The 18,483-nt window shown below is 40.8% G+C and overlaps 1 protein-coding gene across 5 annotated transcripts in view; it reads right to left on the reverse strand.

The window, feature by feature from the left end:
• Positions 1 to 18,483, reverse strand: part of dpp6a (dipeptidyl-peptidase 6a) — a 461,345-nt gene that overhangs the window by 7,479 nt on the left and 435,383 nt on the right. For all 5 annotated transcript variants that reach the window (XM_072679277.1, XM_072679276.1, XM_072679278.1 and 2 more), the window contains 8 exons: positions 18,236 to 18,283; positions 16,299 to 16,397; positions 15,765 to 15,834; positions 11,789 to 11,983; positions 10,571 to 10,625; positions 4,866 to 4,965; positions 1,929 to 1,987; positions 1,758 to 1,830 (listed from right to left, as the gene is read on the reverse strand). In XM_072679277.1, coding sequence (XP_072535378.1) covers positions 1,758 to 1,830; positions 1,929 to 1,987; positions 4,866 to 4,965; positions 10,571 to 10,625; positions 11,789 to 11,983; positions 15,765 to 15,834; positions 16,299 to 16,397; positions 18,236 to 18,283 — 699 coding nt within the window. The remainder of the gene's footprint in view (positions 1 to 1,757; positions 1,831 to 1,928; positions 1,988 to 4,865; positions 4,966 to 10,570; positions 10,626 to 11,788; positions 11,984 to 15,764; positions 15,835 to 16,298; positions 16,398 to 18,235; positions 18,284 to 18,483) is intronic.

The following is an 18,483-nucleotide window of genomic DNA, read 5'->3' on the forward strand; positions in this document are numbered from 1 at the left end:
ATTGAGTTTTACAGGTAGACACTCTTACTGACCACTGACTATGTTTATTTGGGTTTATTCTGTTATATAGAGTTAATTACAGGTAGACACTCTTACTGACCACTGACTTTATGTTTATTTGGGTTTATTCTAATGTTAGATTGAGTTTTACAGGTAGACACTCTCGATGACCACTGACTATGTTTATTTAGGTTTATTCTAATGTTATATAGAGTTTTACAGGTAGACACTCTTGATGACCACTGACTATGTTTATTTGGGTTTATTCTAATGTTATATAGAGTTAATTACAGGTAGACACTCTCACTGACCACTGACTTTATGTTTATTTGGGTTTATTCTAATGTTATATAGAGTTAATTACAGGTAGACACTCTCACTGACCACTGACTATGTTTATTTAGGTTTATTCTAATGTTATATAGAGTTTTACAGGTAGACACTCTTGATGACCACTGACTAAGTTTATTTGGGTTTATTCTAATGTTATATAGAGTTAATTACAGGTAGACACTCTCACTGACCACTGACTTTGTTTATTTGTGTTTATTCTAATGTTATATAGAGTTAATTACAGGTAGACACTCTCACTGACCACTGACTTTATGTTTATTTGGGTTTATTCTAATGTTATATAGAGTTAATTACAGGGAGACACTCTCACTGACCACTGACTTTATGTTTATTTGGGTTTATTCTAATGTTATATAGAGTTAATTACAGGTAGACACTCTCACTGACCACTGACTATGTTTATTTGGGTTTATTCTAATGTTATATAGAGTTAATTACAGGTAGACACTCTCACTGACCACTGACTTTATGTTTATTTGGGTTTATTCTAATGTTATATAGAGTTAATTACAGGGAGACACTCTCACTGACCACTGACTTTATGTTTATTTGGGTTTATTCTAATGTTATATAGAGTTAATTACAGGTAGACACTCTCACTGACCACTGACTATGTTTATTTGGGTTTATTCTAATGTTATATAGAGTTAATTACAGGTAGACACTCTCACTGACCACTGACTTTATGATTATTTGGGTTTATTCTAATGTTATATAGAGTTAATTACAGGTAGACACTCTTACTGACCACTGACTTTATGCTTATTTGGGTTTATTCTAATGTTATATAGAGTTAATTACGGGTAGACACTCTCACTGACCACTGACTATGATTATTTGGGTTTATTCTAATGTTATATAGAGTTAATTACAGGTAGACACTCTCACTGACCACTGACTTTATGTTTATTTGGGTTTATTCTAATGTTATATAGAGTTAATTACAGGTAGACACTCTCACTGACCACTGACTTTATGTTTATTTGGGTTTATTCTAATGTTATATAGAGTTAATTACAGGTAGACACTCTCACTGACCACTGACTATGTTTATTTGGGTTTATTCTAATGTTATATAGAGTTAATTACAGGTAGACACTCTCACTGACCACTGACTTTATGATTATTTGGGTTTATTCTAATGTTATATAGAGTTAATTACAGGTAGACACTCTTACTGACCACTGACTTTATGCTTATTTGGGTTTATTCTAATGTTATATAGAGTTAATTACAGGTAGACACTCTACTCTTTACTTCAGACTAATGAACATGTATTTTTGATCATGCATTTTTCACTCTAGAGTCAGAAAGATGGGCACTAGAAAAAAAAATAGGATATTGGTCTTCATATTTCTTGGTATCTGATCCAAATAAATTGCGTGGTTTTGGGATGAACCTACCATCTGCAGTCGGATGAATGATCAAAAACTTCCTGTCCACAAACTGAGACGCCCGGTATGCCAGATTGCTCATCTGTGGATAAAGGAAAGAAGCAGAGCACAGTTCCTTAATTTTAGTGACTGTACAGCTGCACACTGTCTGTATCTGAACCTGCACTGGAGGGGACGTACCTCATACGCCCGTCTGTCTGGTTTAGGAAGGCCCAGATATCTCTCTGAAAAGGCAGACGCTGGAAAGCAGATGAGAGCATTATTAGTGATCAGAACTGTTTCCCTGCTCCAGCTGAGGTTCTGACCTACCCTCCTACAGATAAAGGCCTCAGAAAGAGCTCCTTTAAGCAATGCCACAGAAGAACCAACTATTACCTTCAAAATCCTCCAGATGTGCGAGTGTGTAGACCCTTTTTTCCCCTTTTATTTCTGTCCCAGAACCATATGTCCATGCTAAGATCCGCTGAGTAAATCATTAATATTAATTTTATACACAATTCAATAAATTAAATAAAATGTAATAAAGACATTCTAGAATTTTTATTATACTTTTTGCCAGAGTATATCTCTTTGTATACACTCTTAAAACTAATAAAGATGCTGAAATGGATCCTTAAAAAACATTTAGTTGATGGTTCTTTAAAGAACCATTTTTGTAGATGAGATGTAAGAGATACAGATGTAAGTTCCGCATGATGTAAAGGCTCTACGTTCAATCAAAGGTTACTTTTTATTCTTTAAAAGGTTCTTCACACTCGCAAATCTCTATACCATTGCACCCCATAGCAACCACCTAGCTACCATCTAGAAACACCATAGCTATTGGGCAAAAACTCTAGTTTTACCTTTTCCCTAGTGACCACATAGCAACAGCCTAGCAGTAGCCTAAAAATGAGAGCCACTTAAAGCAACACTATGGAAAATTGGCATTTTCTTGCTCCTGGGCTCCCCCTACAGTCTGGAAGCATAATTCACGCTTTGAGACACTACTAAAGGACGCGCTTGTCTGGACAAGCTGAGAGATACAGAGCCATCACAGAAAGGTAGAGAGGCATGTGGGCTGAGTAGGCGGTAGAGAAACACTACAGGATTTTACACTGATATGACTAAAGGGTTAACGCAGCGTTACATAGCTCTCCCAAAAGACTTGTCCTGCCCACTTCAGCAGAGTTACACAGTGCAGTTAGCAGCAACCCGATCCCGGAGTAGCAACCGCAGCGTCCCTATTCTCCCAGTACAGTCAGTGGAGCGTCAACATTATTTAGACGCTGCTGTTTAAAGGTAAAAATGTTACATACTGCTGCTTTAAACTGAGCAACCATTCAGTTCACTTTTCTAATATATTTATTAGTGCTGTCAAGTGATTACAAAAAATAATCAAATTAACTACAAGCTCTGTGATTAATTCATCTACATTAATCACATTCATCACTTTTTACTGTAAAGTTAAAAACAATTCTAATGAAAGTCAAATGAAATCAATGAATGAATTTTTTACGCATAATTTTTTCTTTCATTAATTAGTCGAAATTAATGCGTTCATTTGACAGCCCTAATATTTATATATTTATTTATTTATGCTTAATTGTAATACCTTAAAATTGGACATTACATTTTTTTCCTGATTAAAACAAACTGTTAATATTTGTAATTTTTTTGGTATAAAATATTATATGATTAGGATGGACGGGATGCTTCTTAGGCCCCCAAGTGTTCAGATGCAGCCCTGAATGAAAGACTCCTCTCTCAGTGCTCCTGAAAGCCCAGCCCTACTCTGTCTGAGCAGCTGACAGTGAGCAGACAGCAGGATCGAAACACACACTATAAAATAACAGTACTCATAATTTCAGTCTTCTCCACAGCAGTAAAAAGGAGAGCAGGACGTCCAACTGAGATCTACTGCATCAGGTCTGGAAAAGGCCACTGCCAGACTCCAGGACTATTGATTATGTGGGGCGTATGCTTTACTGTCATGACTGGTACTGATGGATATGTTTGTGCGTCTGTGTTATTGTATTTTATTTTGTTGTTAAAACTGTGAATAAAAGTTATTTTTTGCAAAAAAGATATTAATATTAATATTTGTAAATATTGCCTCCATAAATTGCCTCCATAGTCCAAATGCAGTCAATCAGCATACAAACAATTCAGGCTTCGGGATGGCTGCTATTACATACATATTACATTATATACAGTCATGTGACAAAAATAGGCCACACCCCATGAAAACATCTTAAACATCTGGAGATTCGATCTTCATTTGAACAATCTTGAGATAGGGAGGTAATACGCTCCTTAATACTTAAGGACAAAAGTATTTGGACTCGAATGTATTAGAAAGAGCTGATCCTGCTTTTGTTAAAGTTACTGTCTCTACTGTCCAGGAAAGAAGAGTTTCTACTAGATTTTGGAGGAGGAACATTGCTGTGAGGATTTGATTGCATTCGGCGACAAGAGCGTTAGTGAGGTCAGGATGCATCACCCCACCTCATCATCCCCAACTCCTCCCCAACTCAACCCAAAAGTACTAGATGGAGCTCCACCACCATCCATCGCTCCAGAGAACACAGCTCTTCCACTGCTCCACAGCTCCTCAATGCTGGGGGGGCTTTATACCCCTCTACTAGCCCACGCCTGGCTTTATTGGGCAGCATGGAGCCGATAGGTTCATGATGTTGATCTGCTCCTAATCTATTGGCAGTACTTCTTTACAGGGACTAGACCAGCTGTGATAGCATTTGCACATCTGTGTCAGCAATAGGTACAACTTAAAGTAGCTGAATGCTGAATTTATTAGAAGGGGTGTCCAGAAATATTCGGACATGTACGGACAATTAAAGCAATGTCTTCAAACATCATTTATAAAATAAAATTAATAGAAATGTTATTGTCGTCTGAGGAAAAATCTCCAGAGGTTTAAATATGTTTAATAAGACAAAAGGTCTTCATGGGATGTCCTAATTGTGTGTCCCGGTATGTGACCGACTTCAGCCCATGCTTGCTACATTAGCCTCGTAGCTCCAGCTTCAGACACCAGCTCACAAACCTTAACGATAAGACCTACTACAACAGCAACACACACACAAACACACACACACACACTCACACACAGCCTACCATACAGCTCGAAGTCAGTGATGGGTGAGAGAACGGCTCCACACTTCAGTACAGAGTCTTCAGAGCTGAGCAGGAGGCTAGTGATGTATCCCCCGTACACCTGTAACACACAACACACAGACAGACTATGAGCATAACTCTTGAACCCTGGTCCCAAACTCCTGAATCCTCCATAATCCTGAGCTCACCTGGCTATCTAAGCTCTTTTAAGAGCTCTCTTCACATTCGCCTATTAAATACTGTGTTACAGGCCTTCTTTGGCCTTTCTTGGAGATGTGACACCTTTACAAATACAGTACTGAAGTCATATTTATGAAGATACTGTGGAAGTTTACAGCACAGTATTTCAGTCATTTAAAGCCCACGTTAATTGTCCTCATCCAGTCCACCTCGATTTCATGAGCTGAAAAAAGATGTTAACGTCAGAATTGCAAGAAATACTTGAGAGACAAGAAAGGTTTGTGGTGGGGGGCAAACAAGACAACAGTTACTATAGCAATACTTATAAACCACTACAGTTCCCATTATACCATGCAAAAGTAATGGCTTACAGTTTAAGGTTTCCGGATGGCACGCGTGCATGTGAAATTACCGTATTTACCCTAATAGCGTGTACTGAGTATTACCTGAGCATCTACGTGATTTGATAACAAAAAATGTGCATGTGTATAAACTCACAGTGTGAATAGCAAGGTTTTCACGAGACAGTGGCGATATATTTAAAGCTGGTTTCACTGTACCATCTTTGGGTATGGAGGAGTGGGTGGGGGTGGAGGAGGGGGGTCAAACAAGACTACAGTCAACATAGCAATACTCAACCCACTACGGTTCCCATTATACGATGCAAATGCAATAGTGTATAACTTGAGGTTTCTGGGTGGCACGTATGCATATGAAATTACTGTATTTACAGTAATTAAATGTGTGGGGGGCAAACAAGACTGCACTACTTTTTTCCCCCACTGTATATATATATATATATATATATATATATATATATATATACATATATATATATAAAGACCAGCTACTAGGCAAGAACGGCTAGGCTGACCAAACCTGGCACTGCTGCGTGAGCGTGGGTCGCCTAGCTGGAACGAGAGTCATGGTTATATCTTGGCTGAGCGAGCCTTGCTGAGTCCTTGAATGGCCGGGTGGCCTGCTCGCGAACGAGGACGTAGATCAGAAGCTGGCCTTAACACACTGTGAGCAGTAACGGGAACCTCAAGGTTTGAAGCAAGCAATTCTCGGCCTCGAACAAAGCGTTGAGGCTCCTTAAGTACCCCCAGCCTCAGGTGAAATGCATGAACACAACTGAACTGAAACACATGAAAAGAACCAAACGAGGCGGAAGTCCTTATTTGGGCCTGTGGGCGGCGGCTCGGAATCGCCCCGGGGGAGGGCGTGATACAGAGGGGCTGACATATATATATATATATATATATATATATGTATGCACACATTATATGGATAAAGACGCTGTTGCATTGGAGCAATTTATAAAATAAATAATCTGGTAAAAATAATAAATATGGTGCAAAATGGTGCAAAGTCACAGGGTTTTTGGTTTTTGCATTACACTGACCATACATGTGAAGCTGGGAGGATTTATGTCCCCCAGTCCCCATCTTTCACAACACAGCTGTGTTCCGGTCCTAACTACAGCATTTCTCATTAGACTGCAAGCTTGATAAACAGCTACTCTGCTGCCCAGAGGGCATGTTTTACATCAGCGTTCAGCAGTCTCAGTCCTGGAGACCCTACCCCCCCTGCACGCTTTCATGCCTTCCCCTCTCCTAACACGTCCACTCCCGCTCTCCAGGGGCTCTGTAATTAACTGATGAGGTCAATAAGATTGTGTTAAAGAAGGAAAAGCAGGAAACTGTTCAGGGGAATAGATCGCCAGGCCTGGGACCGGGAGCTGCTTCATCATGCGGCTGTACATTTACAGCCTACATTTGGCAGGCTAACTAACAGAAGACCACTGTTGTCTTATTCCTTGTGCTAGCGCTAGCAGAACTGAGGGCAGATACCATCAAACTACTGTTCAGTACAGCAGGAGAGACGATACTGAATTATAATATTGTAGGAGCATTCTTTAAGATGTTTCCATAGACCATCAGGTCCATTAATAAGTGGACAGCAATGCTATTTCAGCCCTATTGGAATTTGAGGATACCTACAGTCATGAGGACACCACATGAAAGCCTCTGTCTTTAACATATTTTAATATGTGGATGTTTGATCTTCTTTAAAATAAAAAACATTACAGGACTAAAGTTTGCCAGGGTACACCCAGACCAACTGGAAAAATTTGCTTTGGACAGTAAAATATTTACTCTTGCCCTGTTTCAAATATTAGTACTGTGTTGTTTAAATTTCAATAATAATTTATTTGCATTTTAATTGATATAATCATTTCTTTGCATTATTTGAACAATTGTCATTTCTGCAAATAAATGCTCTAAATTGTATATATTTTTATTTGAAATTTAGGGGAAATGTTGTTTATGAAATATAATGTATAAATGTTTATTTTCCTTAAATTAAAACCAGAGAAACTGATCCTGTAGGGTGACCCCTTCATTTCTTATTTTTTTCTGGAGCTGTATATACAGCTGTATACAGCTGGAGCTGTATTTGCAAGGCACTGTATATGTATGTATGTATGTGTATATAAATACATACATACATACATATATAGTGCCTTGCAAAAGTATTCGCCTTTGAACTTTTCAACCTTTTGCCACATTTCAGGCTTCAAACATAAAGATATGAAATTGTAATTTTTTGTGAAGAATCAACAACAAGTGGGACACAATCATGAAGTGGAACGAAATGTATTGGATATTTTAAACTTTTTTAAGAAATAAAAAACTGAAAAGTGGGGCGCGCATTATTATTCGGCCCCCTTGCGTTAAAACTTTGTAGCGCCACTTTTTGCTGCGATTACAGCTGCAAGTCGCTTGGGGTATGTCTCTATCAGTTTTCAGAGACTGAAATTTTTGCCCATTCCTCCTTGCAAAACAGCTCGAGCTCAGTGAGGCTGGATGGAGAGCGTTTGTGAACAGCAGTTTTCAGCTCTTTCCACGGATTCTCGATTGGATTCAGGTCTGGACTTTGACTTGGCCATTCTAACACCTGGATACGTTTATTTGTGAACCATTCCACTGTAGATTTTGCATTATGTTTTGGATCATTGTCTTGTTGGAAGATAAATCTCCGTCCCAGTCTCAGGTCTTTTGCAGACTCCAACAGGTTTTCTTCCAGAATGGTCCTGTATTTGACTCCATCCATCTTCCCATCAATTTTAACCATCTTCCCTGTCCCTGCAGGCCCAAACCATGATGCTGCCACCACCATGTTTGACAGTGGGGATGGTATGTTCAGGGTGATGAGCTGTGTTACATTTTGCATTGTGGCCAAAAAGTTCGATTTTGGTTTCATCTGACCAGAGCACCTTCTTCCACATGTTTGGTGTGTCTCCCAGGTGGCTTGTGGCAAACTTTAAACGAGACTTTTTATGGATATCTTTGAGAAATGGCTTTCTTCTTGCCACTCTTCCATAAAGGCCAGATTTGTGCAGTGTATGACTGATTGTTGTCCTATGGACAGAGTCTCCCACCTCAGCTGTAGATCTCTGCAGTTCATCCAGAGTGATCATGGGCCTCTTGGCTGCATCTCTGATCAGTCTTCTCCTTGTTTGAGCTGAAAGTTTAGAGGGACGGCCAGGTCTTGGTAGATTTGCAGTGGTCTGATACTCCTTTCATTTCAATATGATCGCTTGCACAGTGTTCCTTGAGATGTTTAAAGCTTGGGAAATCTTTTTGTATCCAAATCCGGCTTTAAACTTCTCCACAACAGTATCTCGGATCTGCCTGGTGTGTTCCTCGGCCTTCATGATGCTCTCTGCACTTTAAACAGAACTCTAAGACTATCACAGAGCAGGTGCATTTATTCGGAGACTTGATTACACACAGGTGGATTCTATTCATCATCATCAGTCATTTAGGTTAACATCGGATCATTCAGAGATCCTCACTGAACTTCTGGAGTAAGTTTGCTGCAATGAAAGTAAAGGGGCCGAATAATATTGCATACCCCACTTTTCATTATTTCTAAAAAAAGTTTAAAATATCCAATAAATTTTGTTCCACTTCACGATTGTGTCCCACTTGTTGTTGATTCTTCACAAAAAATTACAATTTCATATCTTTATGTTTGAAGCCTAAAATGTGGCAAAAGGTTGAAAGGGGGAATACTTTTGCAATATATATATATATATATATATAAATACACACACATTATATGGATAAAGCCGCTGTTCCGTTGGTGCAATAAAAAAAAAATAATAATAATCTGGTAAAAATAATAAATATGGTGCAAAAAGGTGAAAAGTCACAGTGTGAATAGCAAGGTTTTTGCATGACAGTGACGATACATGTAAAGCTACGAGGATTTATCCTATCCTATTTTTCTGTCCTATCTGCTTTGAACAGAAAAGTCTTTAGTCGTGCACTGTTTCTATATATATATATATATCCATGCAGACACACATAATTGTAAACTGTTGGTATATTTCAAGGCAGAGTAACTTCTTTCACTGCCAGCCTGCATCAGCAGAGTAGTGCATTAGTTGGTGCAGCATTAGATAGATAGATATAGATTAGATAGACTCAACTTTACTGTCATTGCTTTGTACAAGTACATCAACAGCATCTACCAGAAATGCAAACAGTAGCATTGCCCAAATATATAAATATGTACAATATATACATAGAAATATTATATAGCAGGTGCAAAAATGTCAGTGCTGTGCAAGGACATGATCACAGTATCTGGACATGAGCACAGATTCTGTTTTATCTGAATGGTCAGGATTCTAGATTGGTATGAATAGGGAAAACTTTCTAGAACAGGGAGAATATAAGACTGAATGGTCAAGATTCTAGATTGGTATGAATAGGGAAAACTTTCTAGAACACTCTAGAACAGGGAGAATATAAGACTGAATGGTCAGGATTCTAGACTGGTATAAACAGGGAGAACTTTCTAGAACAGGGAGAATATAAGACTGAATGGTCAGGATTCTAGACTGGTATAAATAGGGAGAACTTTCTAGAACACTCTAGAACAGGGAGAATATAAGACTGAATGGTCAAGATTCTAGACTGGTATAAATAGGGAGAACTTTCTAGAACACTCTAGAACAGGGAGAATATAAGACTGAATGGTCAAGATTCTAGACTGGTATAAATAGGGAGAACTTTCTAGAACACTCTAGAACAGGGAGAATATAAGACTGAATGGTCAGGATTCTAGACTGGTATGAAAGGGGAGAACATTCTAGAACAGTGTCAACAGTTTTAGAGACCCTACAATAGAACCCTGCGGGACTCCACAAACAAAACAAAAATAGCATAAATATCAGAATTTAAAACAGAATCATAAAGCTAGGGTTCAAAAGGTGAATGAATCCTCTGAGTCCAAGCAGGGAAACACTTACATGTGTGAGATAGTGTCACGGGGTGGTACAGTCATGTAGAAAAATTAGTTTAAAAAATATGTTTAACAAGTGAAAACATATGTAAAAAAAAAAAAGACAACTGTGTTCATGGGGTGTCCTATTTTTTTCACAAATTATGAATTAGTTCCTGTTGCAGGTGAAGTTGATGGAGTGTGGAAGAGGATTACAGTTCTCTTACCTCTCCAAAAGCGCCGATCCTGGTTTTGTCGATGTACGGCTCTTGTGCTATAATGCTGGACAGACAGGTAAACCATGGTCAGTGTGCCTGCCCATCTCAGCAGACCTTCCCAGCAAATACAAGAGCATCCCAGTGTAGAACATCTGTCCTCAGAACAGCCCATAAAACTAGCAGCACTCCAAATGAACCAGTGGGAATAAAACGGATCTTTCTAGAACACTGTGAGTGGGGGAGAACCTTCCTAAACAGTGAGTGATGCAGCTCAATCGTCAACAGCGAGATCAGAGGAGAACATTCTAGAACAATGTCAACAAGGGGGAACACTCTAGAACAGAGACTGAATGGTCAAGATTCTGGATTGGTATGAATAGGGGGAACATTCTAGAACAGTGGAAAGGGGGAGGTCATTATATTAGAACAGTGAGTGGGGAGAACATTCTAGAACAATGTCAACAAGGAGGAACACTCCAGAACAGGGAGAATATATAAGACTGAATGGTCAAGATTCTAGATTGGTATGAAAGGGGGAGAACATTCTAGAACAATGTCAACAAGGGAGAACACTCTAGAACATGGACTGAATGGTCAAGATTTTGGATTGGTATGAATAGGGGGAACATTCTAGAACAGTGTAAAAGTGGGCAAATGTTCTAGAACTGTTTAAAGGGGAGGTCATTATATTAGAACAGTGAGTGGGGAGAACATTCTAGAACATTGTCAACAAAGAGGAACACTCTAGAACAGGGAATGAACGGTCAAGATTCTAGATTGGTATGAAAGGGGAAGAACATTCTAGAACAGTGTAAAGGGGGAGTTAGAACAGTGAGTGAGGAGAACATTCTAGAACAATGTCAACAAAGAGGAACACTCTAGAACAGGGATTGAACGGTCAAGATTCTAGATTAGTATGAATAGGGGGAACATTCTAGAACAGTGTAAACGTGGGCAAACATTCTAGAACTGTGTAAAGGGGGAGGTCATTATATTAGAACACTGAGTGGGGAGAACATTCTAGAACAATGTCAACAAGGGAGAACACTCTAGAACAGGGATTGAACGGTCAAGATTCTAGATTAGTATGAATAGGGGGAACATTCTAGAACAGTGTAAAGGGGGAGGTCATTATATTAGAACAATGTGTGGACACTCTAGAACAGGGAGAATGTAAAGCTGAATGGTCAGGGTTCTAGATTGGTATTATTGGGGAGAACATTCTACCTGAGGGCCCTTAGCTGGTCCTCCTCCTCACATCTGCCCAGCCTGCGCTGAACCTTGTGGAGGAAGTTCGTGCCCTGGAAACCGCTGCCCCGTCCGTCAACACGCATCACGATGGCACCGAAACTGCTGACTAGAACCGTGGCCCAGTCCACCTGGAACTGCTCCGAGATCGACTGTCCACCCGGAGTACCATCCCTGAGAGATGAAGAGAGAGACATGACTGCACTGCTCTTACAATTAACATCAGTTTCATAGGCCCTACAATAGAACCCTGTGGGACTCCACACACATCAATTCAAAGGTTCTGCATTCTCAGCAGGCTTTATAACAGTGCTACGAGCACATGTGTGAGACAGGGTGTATTTCAGTTCAGTCAGCAGCTAACATACAGTCTTATGCAAAGGTTTGGACGACCCTAGTGAAATTACACAAGAACACACTTGCACTGCATATTCTACAGCATAATTACTGTTTACGGACTGACTGGAATATGCCTGCATGTGCAAAAATAATGGTACATTAAATATTTAGTTATATTTAATATTATTTTATGTTTAGTTGCGCTCACCCAGAATCGAAGGGAATCGAACCGAGGTTGTGTTGGTTACGGCACAACCGCCTAACTAGGTGATTTACCATGTACTAGTGGTTAATAGCATCCAAAAGCAGAGCTGACCGGACTGAGAGCAGACAAACAGAAAGAAAAGAGCTGAGGTGGGATTCGAACCCGGGCCGCTGCGTTGCTAAAAGTATTTCTATTTGTGTAAATATTCAGTATTTCTATTTGTGTAAATATTCAGCATTTTTGTTTATGTAAATATTCAGTATTTCTATTTGTGTTAACATTCAGTATTTCTATTTATGTAAATATTCAGTATTTCTGTTTATGTAAATATTCAGTATTTCTATTTGTGTTAACATTCAGTATTTCTATTTATGTAAATATTCAGTATTTCTGTTTATGTAAATATTCAGTATTTCTATTTATGTAAATATTCAGTATTTCTATTTGTGTAAATATTCAGTATTTCTATTTGTGTTAACATTCAGTATTTCTATTTATGTAAATATTCAGTATTTCTATTTGTGTAAATATTCAGTATTTCTATTTGTGTTAACATTCAGTATTTCTATTTGTGTTAACATTCAGTATTTCTATTTATGTAAATATTCAGTATTTCTATTTGTGTAAATATTCAGCATTTTTGTTTATGTAAATATTCAGTATTTCTATTTGTAAATTTGTATTCTTTTTGTGACAATAAAAGTGATTTCATTTGATTTGGGTTCCATAAAGAACCACATGTTTGTCCTAGAAATGTGTGAGTGTGAAGAACCTTTAAAAGACCCAAAAATCATCCCTTTCTCTTGAAGGTTCTTTATCAAAGTAAAGATTACATCTCTATTACAAAATGGTTCCTGGATGGCATCGCTCAAAGAAACTTTTGCAGAACCTTTCTTTATAAGGGTGTAGAGTGGAGCACGGCAACTGCACTTAAGACGTTAAGAAGTTCTGGATTGTGTCGAGTCTGGTAGATAAATGGTTCTCCAACTCTAACTAAACATCAGTAAATGGATAAATGCTGATAAATGAGGACAGTTCACTGTAATTAACTTTCCTCAGACACTTGACCAAAGATCAATTTGGCTTATCTCCACTTCTCATTTTCCTTCTCTCTCTCTCTCTGGAGCTGGAGCTGGGGATGGAGCTGGGGCTGGAGCTGAGGCTGGAGCTGGGGCTGGGGCTGGGGCTGGGACTGGGGCTGGGGCTGGAGCTGGAGCTGGAGCTGGAGCTGGAGCTGGAGCTGGAGCTGGGGATGGAGCTGGGGATGGAGCTGGGGCTGGGGATGGAGCTGGGGCTGGGGCTGGGGATGACTCATTGGCAGTGTAATCAGATGCCGGTTGTGTTGCAGAAGCAGTCCAGATTAATAGACTGATTAAAAGCGTGTGTTAACTGGATTAGAAGATTCGAGGAGGCTCAGGCTGGGAGTGTTGCTGAAGAGAGGTCTGAAAGACTAAGACGGCTTTCAGAGAGAACTGCTTGTTGGACATTTGCTAGTAAGGCAAGTCTAAAGCTCTGCTTACATTTTAATTTTTTACGATTGCTAACAAGCGTTTACTGATACTTTGGGGTACTTTAAGGTACTTTTTCTAAACTCGTAATACAGCAAAACACCTACAACACCTACAGGATACAATTAGCTAAATCAATTCCATGTCAATTTGCATCTGTTCAAAACTAAACTAAAACCCTGAGTGGTCCAGCGGACTAAAGCACTGTCAATATGGTCAGAGGATCGCTGGTTCGAAACCCGGTCAAGCTGCCAGCACAGTCGGCCTTGCTTTCTCCGGGGTGGGTAGATGGCCCTCTCTTCTCACATCGCTTCACTGCGATGCTGGCCATCACTGGCATCTGCAGGCCGGTGCTTCGGAGTCGGGTATGCGTTGCTTCCCTCCAGGCGCGCTGGTTGGTCAGTTTGAAAAAATTAGAGGCCTGCCTGGGGGGGAATGTGTTGGTCCGCCCTCACTAGTGTCGGGGGCATTGCATGCAATAGCAGGGGGGGCTGGACGACAGCGTAGACCAGTGTTGTAAATACATTAAATATAGAGTCTCTGACAGACTTGCAGTAAAAACGTTCATAGTAGGGACATGAAATTGCTGCCAGTTTGCTGCCTAATGCCAGGCATGGGCTAGTAGAGGGGTATAAAGCCCCCCAGCATTGAGCTGTGGAGCAGTGAAAGATCTGTGATCATCTCTGGAATGATGGTGGTGGAGCTCCAGCCAATACTTGTGGGATGAGTTGTGGAGTTGGGGATGATCATCCAACATCCTGACCTCCGTAACGCTCTTGTTGCTGAATGCAATCAAATCCTCACAGCAATGCTCCTCCTCCAAAATCTAGTAGAGAGCCTTCAATTACTCCAACAAAAGCAGGATAAACCCTTTTAATACCTTTGATTTCAGAAGAAACCAGGAATTAGCAGGGTGTCCCAATACTTTTGTCCAAATAGTGTACATGAAAACAACATGGATTGTGTTAAAGGTATAGTCCTACAGACTGGGCAAAAATGTGAAAAAACTGACCAGAACTAGATAAGGCCTCATTTTTTGTATTCCTCATGTTTATGGAACATCATAAATAGTTCACAGAAAGTGTGTGTTCTCTGAATTCAGTGTATTGTTAGTGAAATTTGTCAGCCTATACATTTATACTGGTCTAATTAGCTGATGAATGGAAGAAGGAGTGTGGAGAAAACACTACATGTGCAGCGCTGGACAGTTCCAGAACCGAGACAGATTACCACTGGCTTCATCAGCCAGAACACTGACTAGATTTATGTGTGTGTGTGAGTGTGTGTGTGTGTGTGTGTGTGTGTGCATAATTATATCCATTCATATTCATATTACTACTTAAATATGCTTGCCTAAAATTGTGTGGCTCCCCCTAATGCCACCAAAACAGCTCTGACCCATTGAGCCATAGTCTCCACAACACCTCTGAAGGTGTCCCATGGTATCCTGTGAGGTGGGTGGGGCCTCCATGACCATCAATGAGCCTTGGGCAACCATTACCCTGTCAGCAGTTCACCGGCTGTCCTTTCTTGGAGCATTTTTGGTAAGCACTGACCACTGCATACTAGGAACACCCCACAAGGCCTGCCTGATGTTTCGGAGACACTCTGACCCAGTCGTCTAGAACCTAATATGTAGATCCCACCTTTTCACAGGTTCCTTTGGAACCAGATAACCAATGGTATTCACTTCACTTGGTGGTTATAATGTTCTGGCTGATACAGCCACAACTTTCAATGGATGTCAAACTGGAGCATTTCTATTGGTCCATTGATTCTACTGGTTCTGACATCTTGACTTTTGACCATGTCCTGCATGCATGACCTCCACGTCCTCATATGTTATAAACAGGTGTATGTGTGTGTGTGTGTGTGTGTGATGGTGGAGGCAGTTCAGACTCACACTAGCAGTAGTAGAGGGTAGTGCGCTGTGTCTATGAAGCCAGCAGGTTTCAGGATCTGCATGGTCAGAGCTGGGGAAGGAAACACACAGACAGCCAATCAGGAGTGTTGTTTGTGAGCTTCTGTAACTCATAAACTGCTACAAATGCTCAGAGATCTGATAGCCACTCCAGCCACTCCAGCCACTGATAGCCACTCCAGCCACTCCAACAAAAGCAGGGGAAACTCTTTTTAATACCATTGCTTTCAGAAGAAGCAGTGAATGAGCAGGTGTCCCAATACTTTTGTCGTATTGTATAAACATGAAAAAAACTGAACTAAAAGCTTTTTTTTTAAAACTTTATTTTATTTATATTCATCAGTTGTATAACGAGGGTCTCCAGTAACATCTGTGAATCAATTGTGAAATTTTACATTTTTCATATTTCAAGGTCAAATCACCAAAAAGAGTCACACAATTCTACCATCCAACCTAACTCTCACAAATACAGTCTGGTACTCATCACTGAGGCTAGGGGGAAGTAGGAGGGCGTACTGTAGTCCTCGATGGGTATGTCTTTGTATTCCACTTTGGGCATCTGCATGGAGTTCACCGTTCTCCAGAGGTTCAGGTTCAGCTCAATGTCGATCAGCTCTGCAAGGGAGGCACACACAGAGAGAGAGAGGGAGAGTACACTTTAATGCCTATCCAGGCTATCCATATACATCTTCACACAGCTATGCAGCGTTCATTGTACAAAAATTGCAATGCAATTTCCAGCGTGTTTGTAGAACCGTGCTGCCGAGTGAGATAACTGAGCTGGTGAAGGCCGGAGCTGGAGGCGGTCAGAGCAGAGGGAGCAGCTGGGGCTGGTGATAGTGATGGAGACTGAAAAGACTAAAACACCAGCAGCGCCGCTCTAATCACCAGGGCTTTCCAGTCTGAAGTGTAGTGACAGAGCTGCTGCCTTGTGACGGTCAAAGACAATTAACCCTTAAGCGCCTGCTCCGAGTGTTGAGTGATAACCCTTACGTCCTTCCGTGCAGAACTAAAGTTAACCCTTTTAACCATGAAATGCAGAACTTGGATCCTTTCCCAAACCATAAATGCATACTCAGTCCTTAAGCCTTCATCCTGTAACCCTTTATTGCACCCATGGGTCTATTTTTAACCTTAAACCTTAAAAAAGGAGACCCGTTTTGAAAATACACTATACGTCCAAATATTTTTGGACACCCTTTCCTAATGAATGCATTCAGCTACTCTCAGCTGCACCCATTGCTGATGCAGATGTGCAAATGCACACACACACATACACACGCTGCTTGTTTAGGGCAGTGGTAGCTCAGCGGGCCTTGGGCACCGTTGACTGGTTGTCCTTCCTTGGGTCACTTTTGGTAGGTACTGACCACTGCGTAGCCGGCAGCACCCCACAAGGCCTGCCTGATGTTTTGGAGATGTTCTGATCTAGTCGTCTAGAACATCACAGTTCTGTTCGATACCTGGGCTCGGCAAGCTGCCACTGTTGGGCCCTTGAGCACCCTCTCTGCTCCCCGGATGCCGCAGCAATGGCTGCCCAGGCTGCTTGTTGTGTGTGTTATACTGGTGTGTATGTATGTGTGTGTGTTCACTGCACAGATGGGTTAAAGGTGGTGGGTTAATGGTGAATAGAATAGCCAATAGCCAATAGAATAGGACTTTCTGCCCTAATGGAGCGCCCTGTAAACTACTGAAGGTGTGGGCTGAATGGCAGACAGACGGACTGTCAGCATCATTTGCATGTGTTTGTTTCTCAGAGAAGGACCTCGCAGGACCTCCTGTAATTTAATCCAGGCCACTACATCAGGCCCTGATACCATATCCGCAATTTTACACAGTGCTTTTGGATAAATAATGCAATTATCCCGCTCTTACGCAGAGAGGTCATCTTTTATAGTACACACTGAGCACCATTCAGTAATCCAATCAGCCTGGAGGGCTCTCAGCACCAATTCACCCTTATAGAGTTTGACACAGTAGGCCTGTGGGGGTCCTCAGCTGTATGTATTGGCATGCAGTATGAGTAGGACTGAGGTTAGGACTATTTGGGGCTGTGTGTGTGTGTGTGCGAGTAAGTGTGGTTGGGACAGTGCGCCACACAGAGGTCAGTAATGAGGTCATCATCACATACCACTATTGCATTATACATGGGCCAACCCTGTCAATGTGTGTGTGTGTGTGTGTGTGTGTGTGTGTGTGTGTGTGTGTGGGTGGGTGTGTGTGTGCATGTGTGCTGCCGGGATTGTTAGTACTCTACACTGTCATCCCTCACTGATAAACCCTCTGCCCCCTAACAGAGGCACAATGACAGCAGCAGGACACACACACACACACACACACACACACACATACATACACACACATATACACACACACATATACACACACACACACATACACACACACATACACACAGCTTCATTCAATAGTTGATAGAAAAGTATTGAACTCACTCTGTGTGTCCTGGGTGCTGTAGATGGCCACAAATGGAACTCCAGGCCCTGAAACAGAACAGAAACCACCCCCTTGTTTACTGTATTGTGAAACTGTACTATAGTGAAAGTATGGTACTGTATCCCAATCTAACTCAATTAAAAGAGCTGAAACTGTACTATAGTGAAAGTATGGTACTGTATCCCAATCTAACTCAATTAAAGAGCAGAAACTGTACTATAGTGAAAGTATGGTACTGTATCTCAAT

The sequence above is a fragment of the Salminus brasiliensis genome, chromosome 5 (genome assembly GCF_030463535.1).
Source record: "Salminus brasiliensis chromosome 5, fSalBra1.hap2, whole genome shotgun sequence".
NCBI lineage: Eukaryota > Metazoa > Chordata > Actinopteri > Characiformes > Bryconidae > Salminus > Salminus brasiliensis.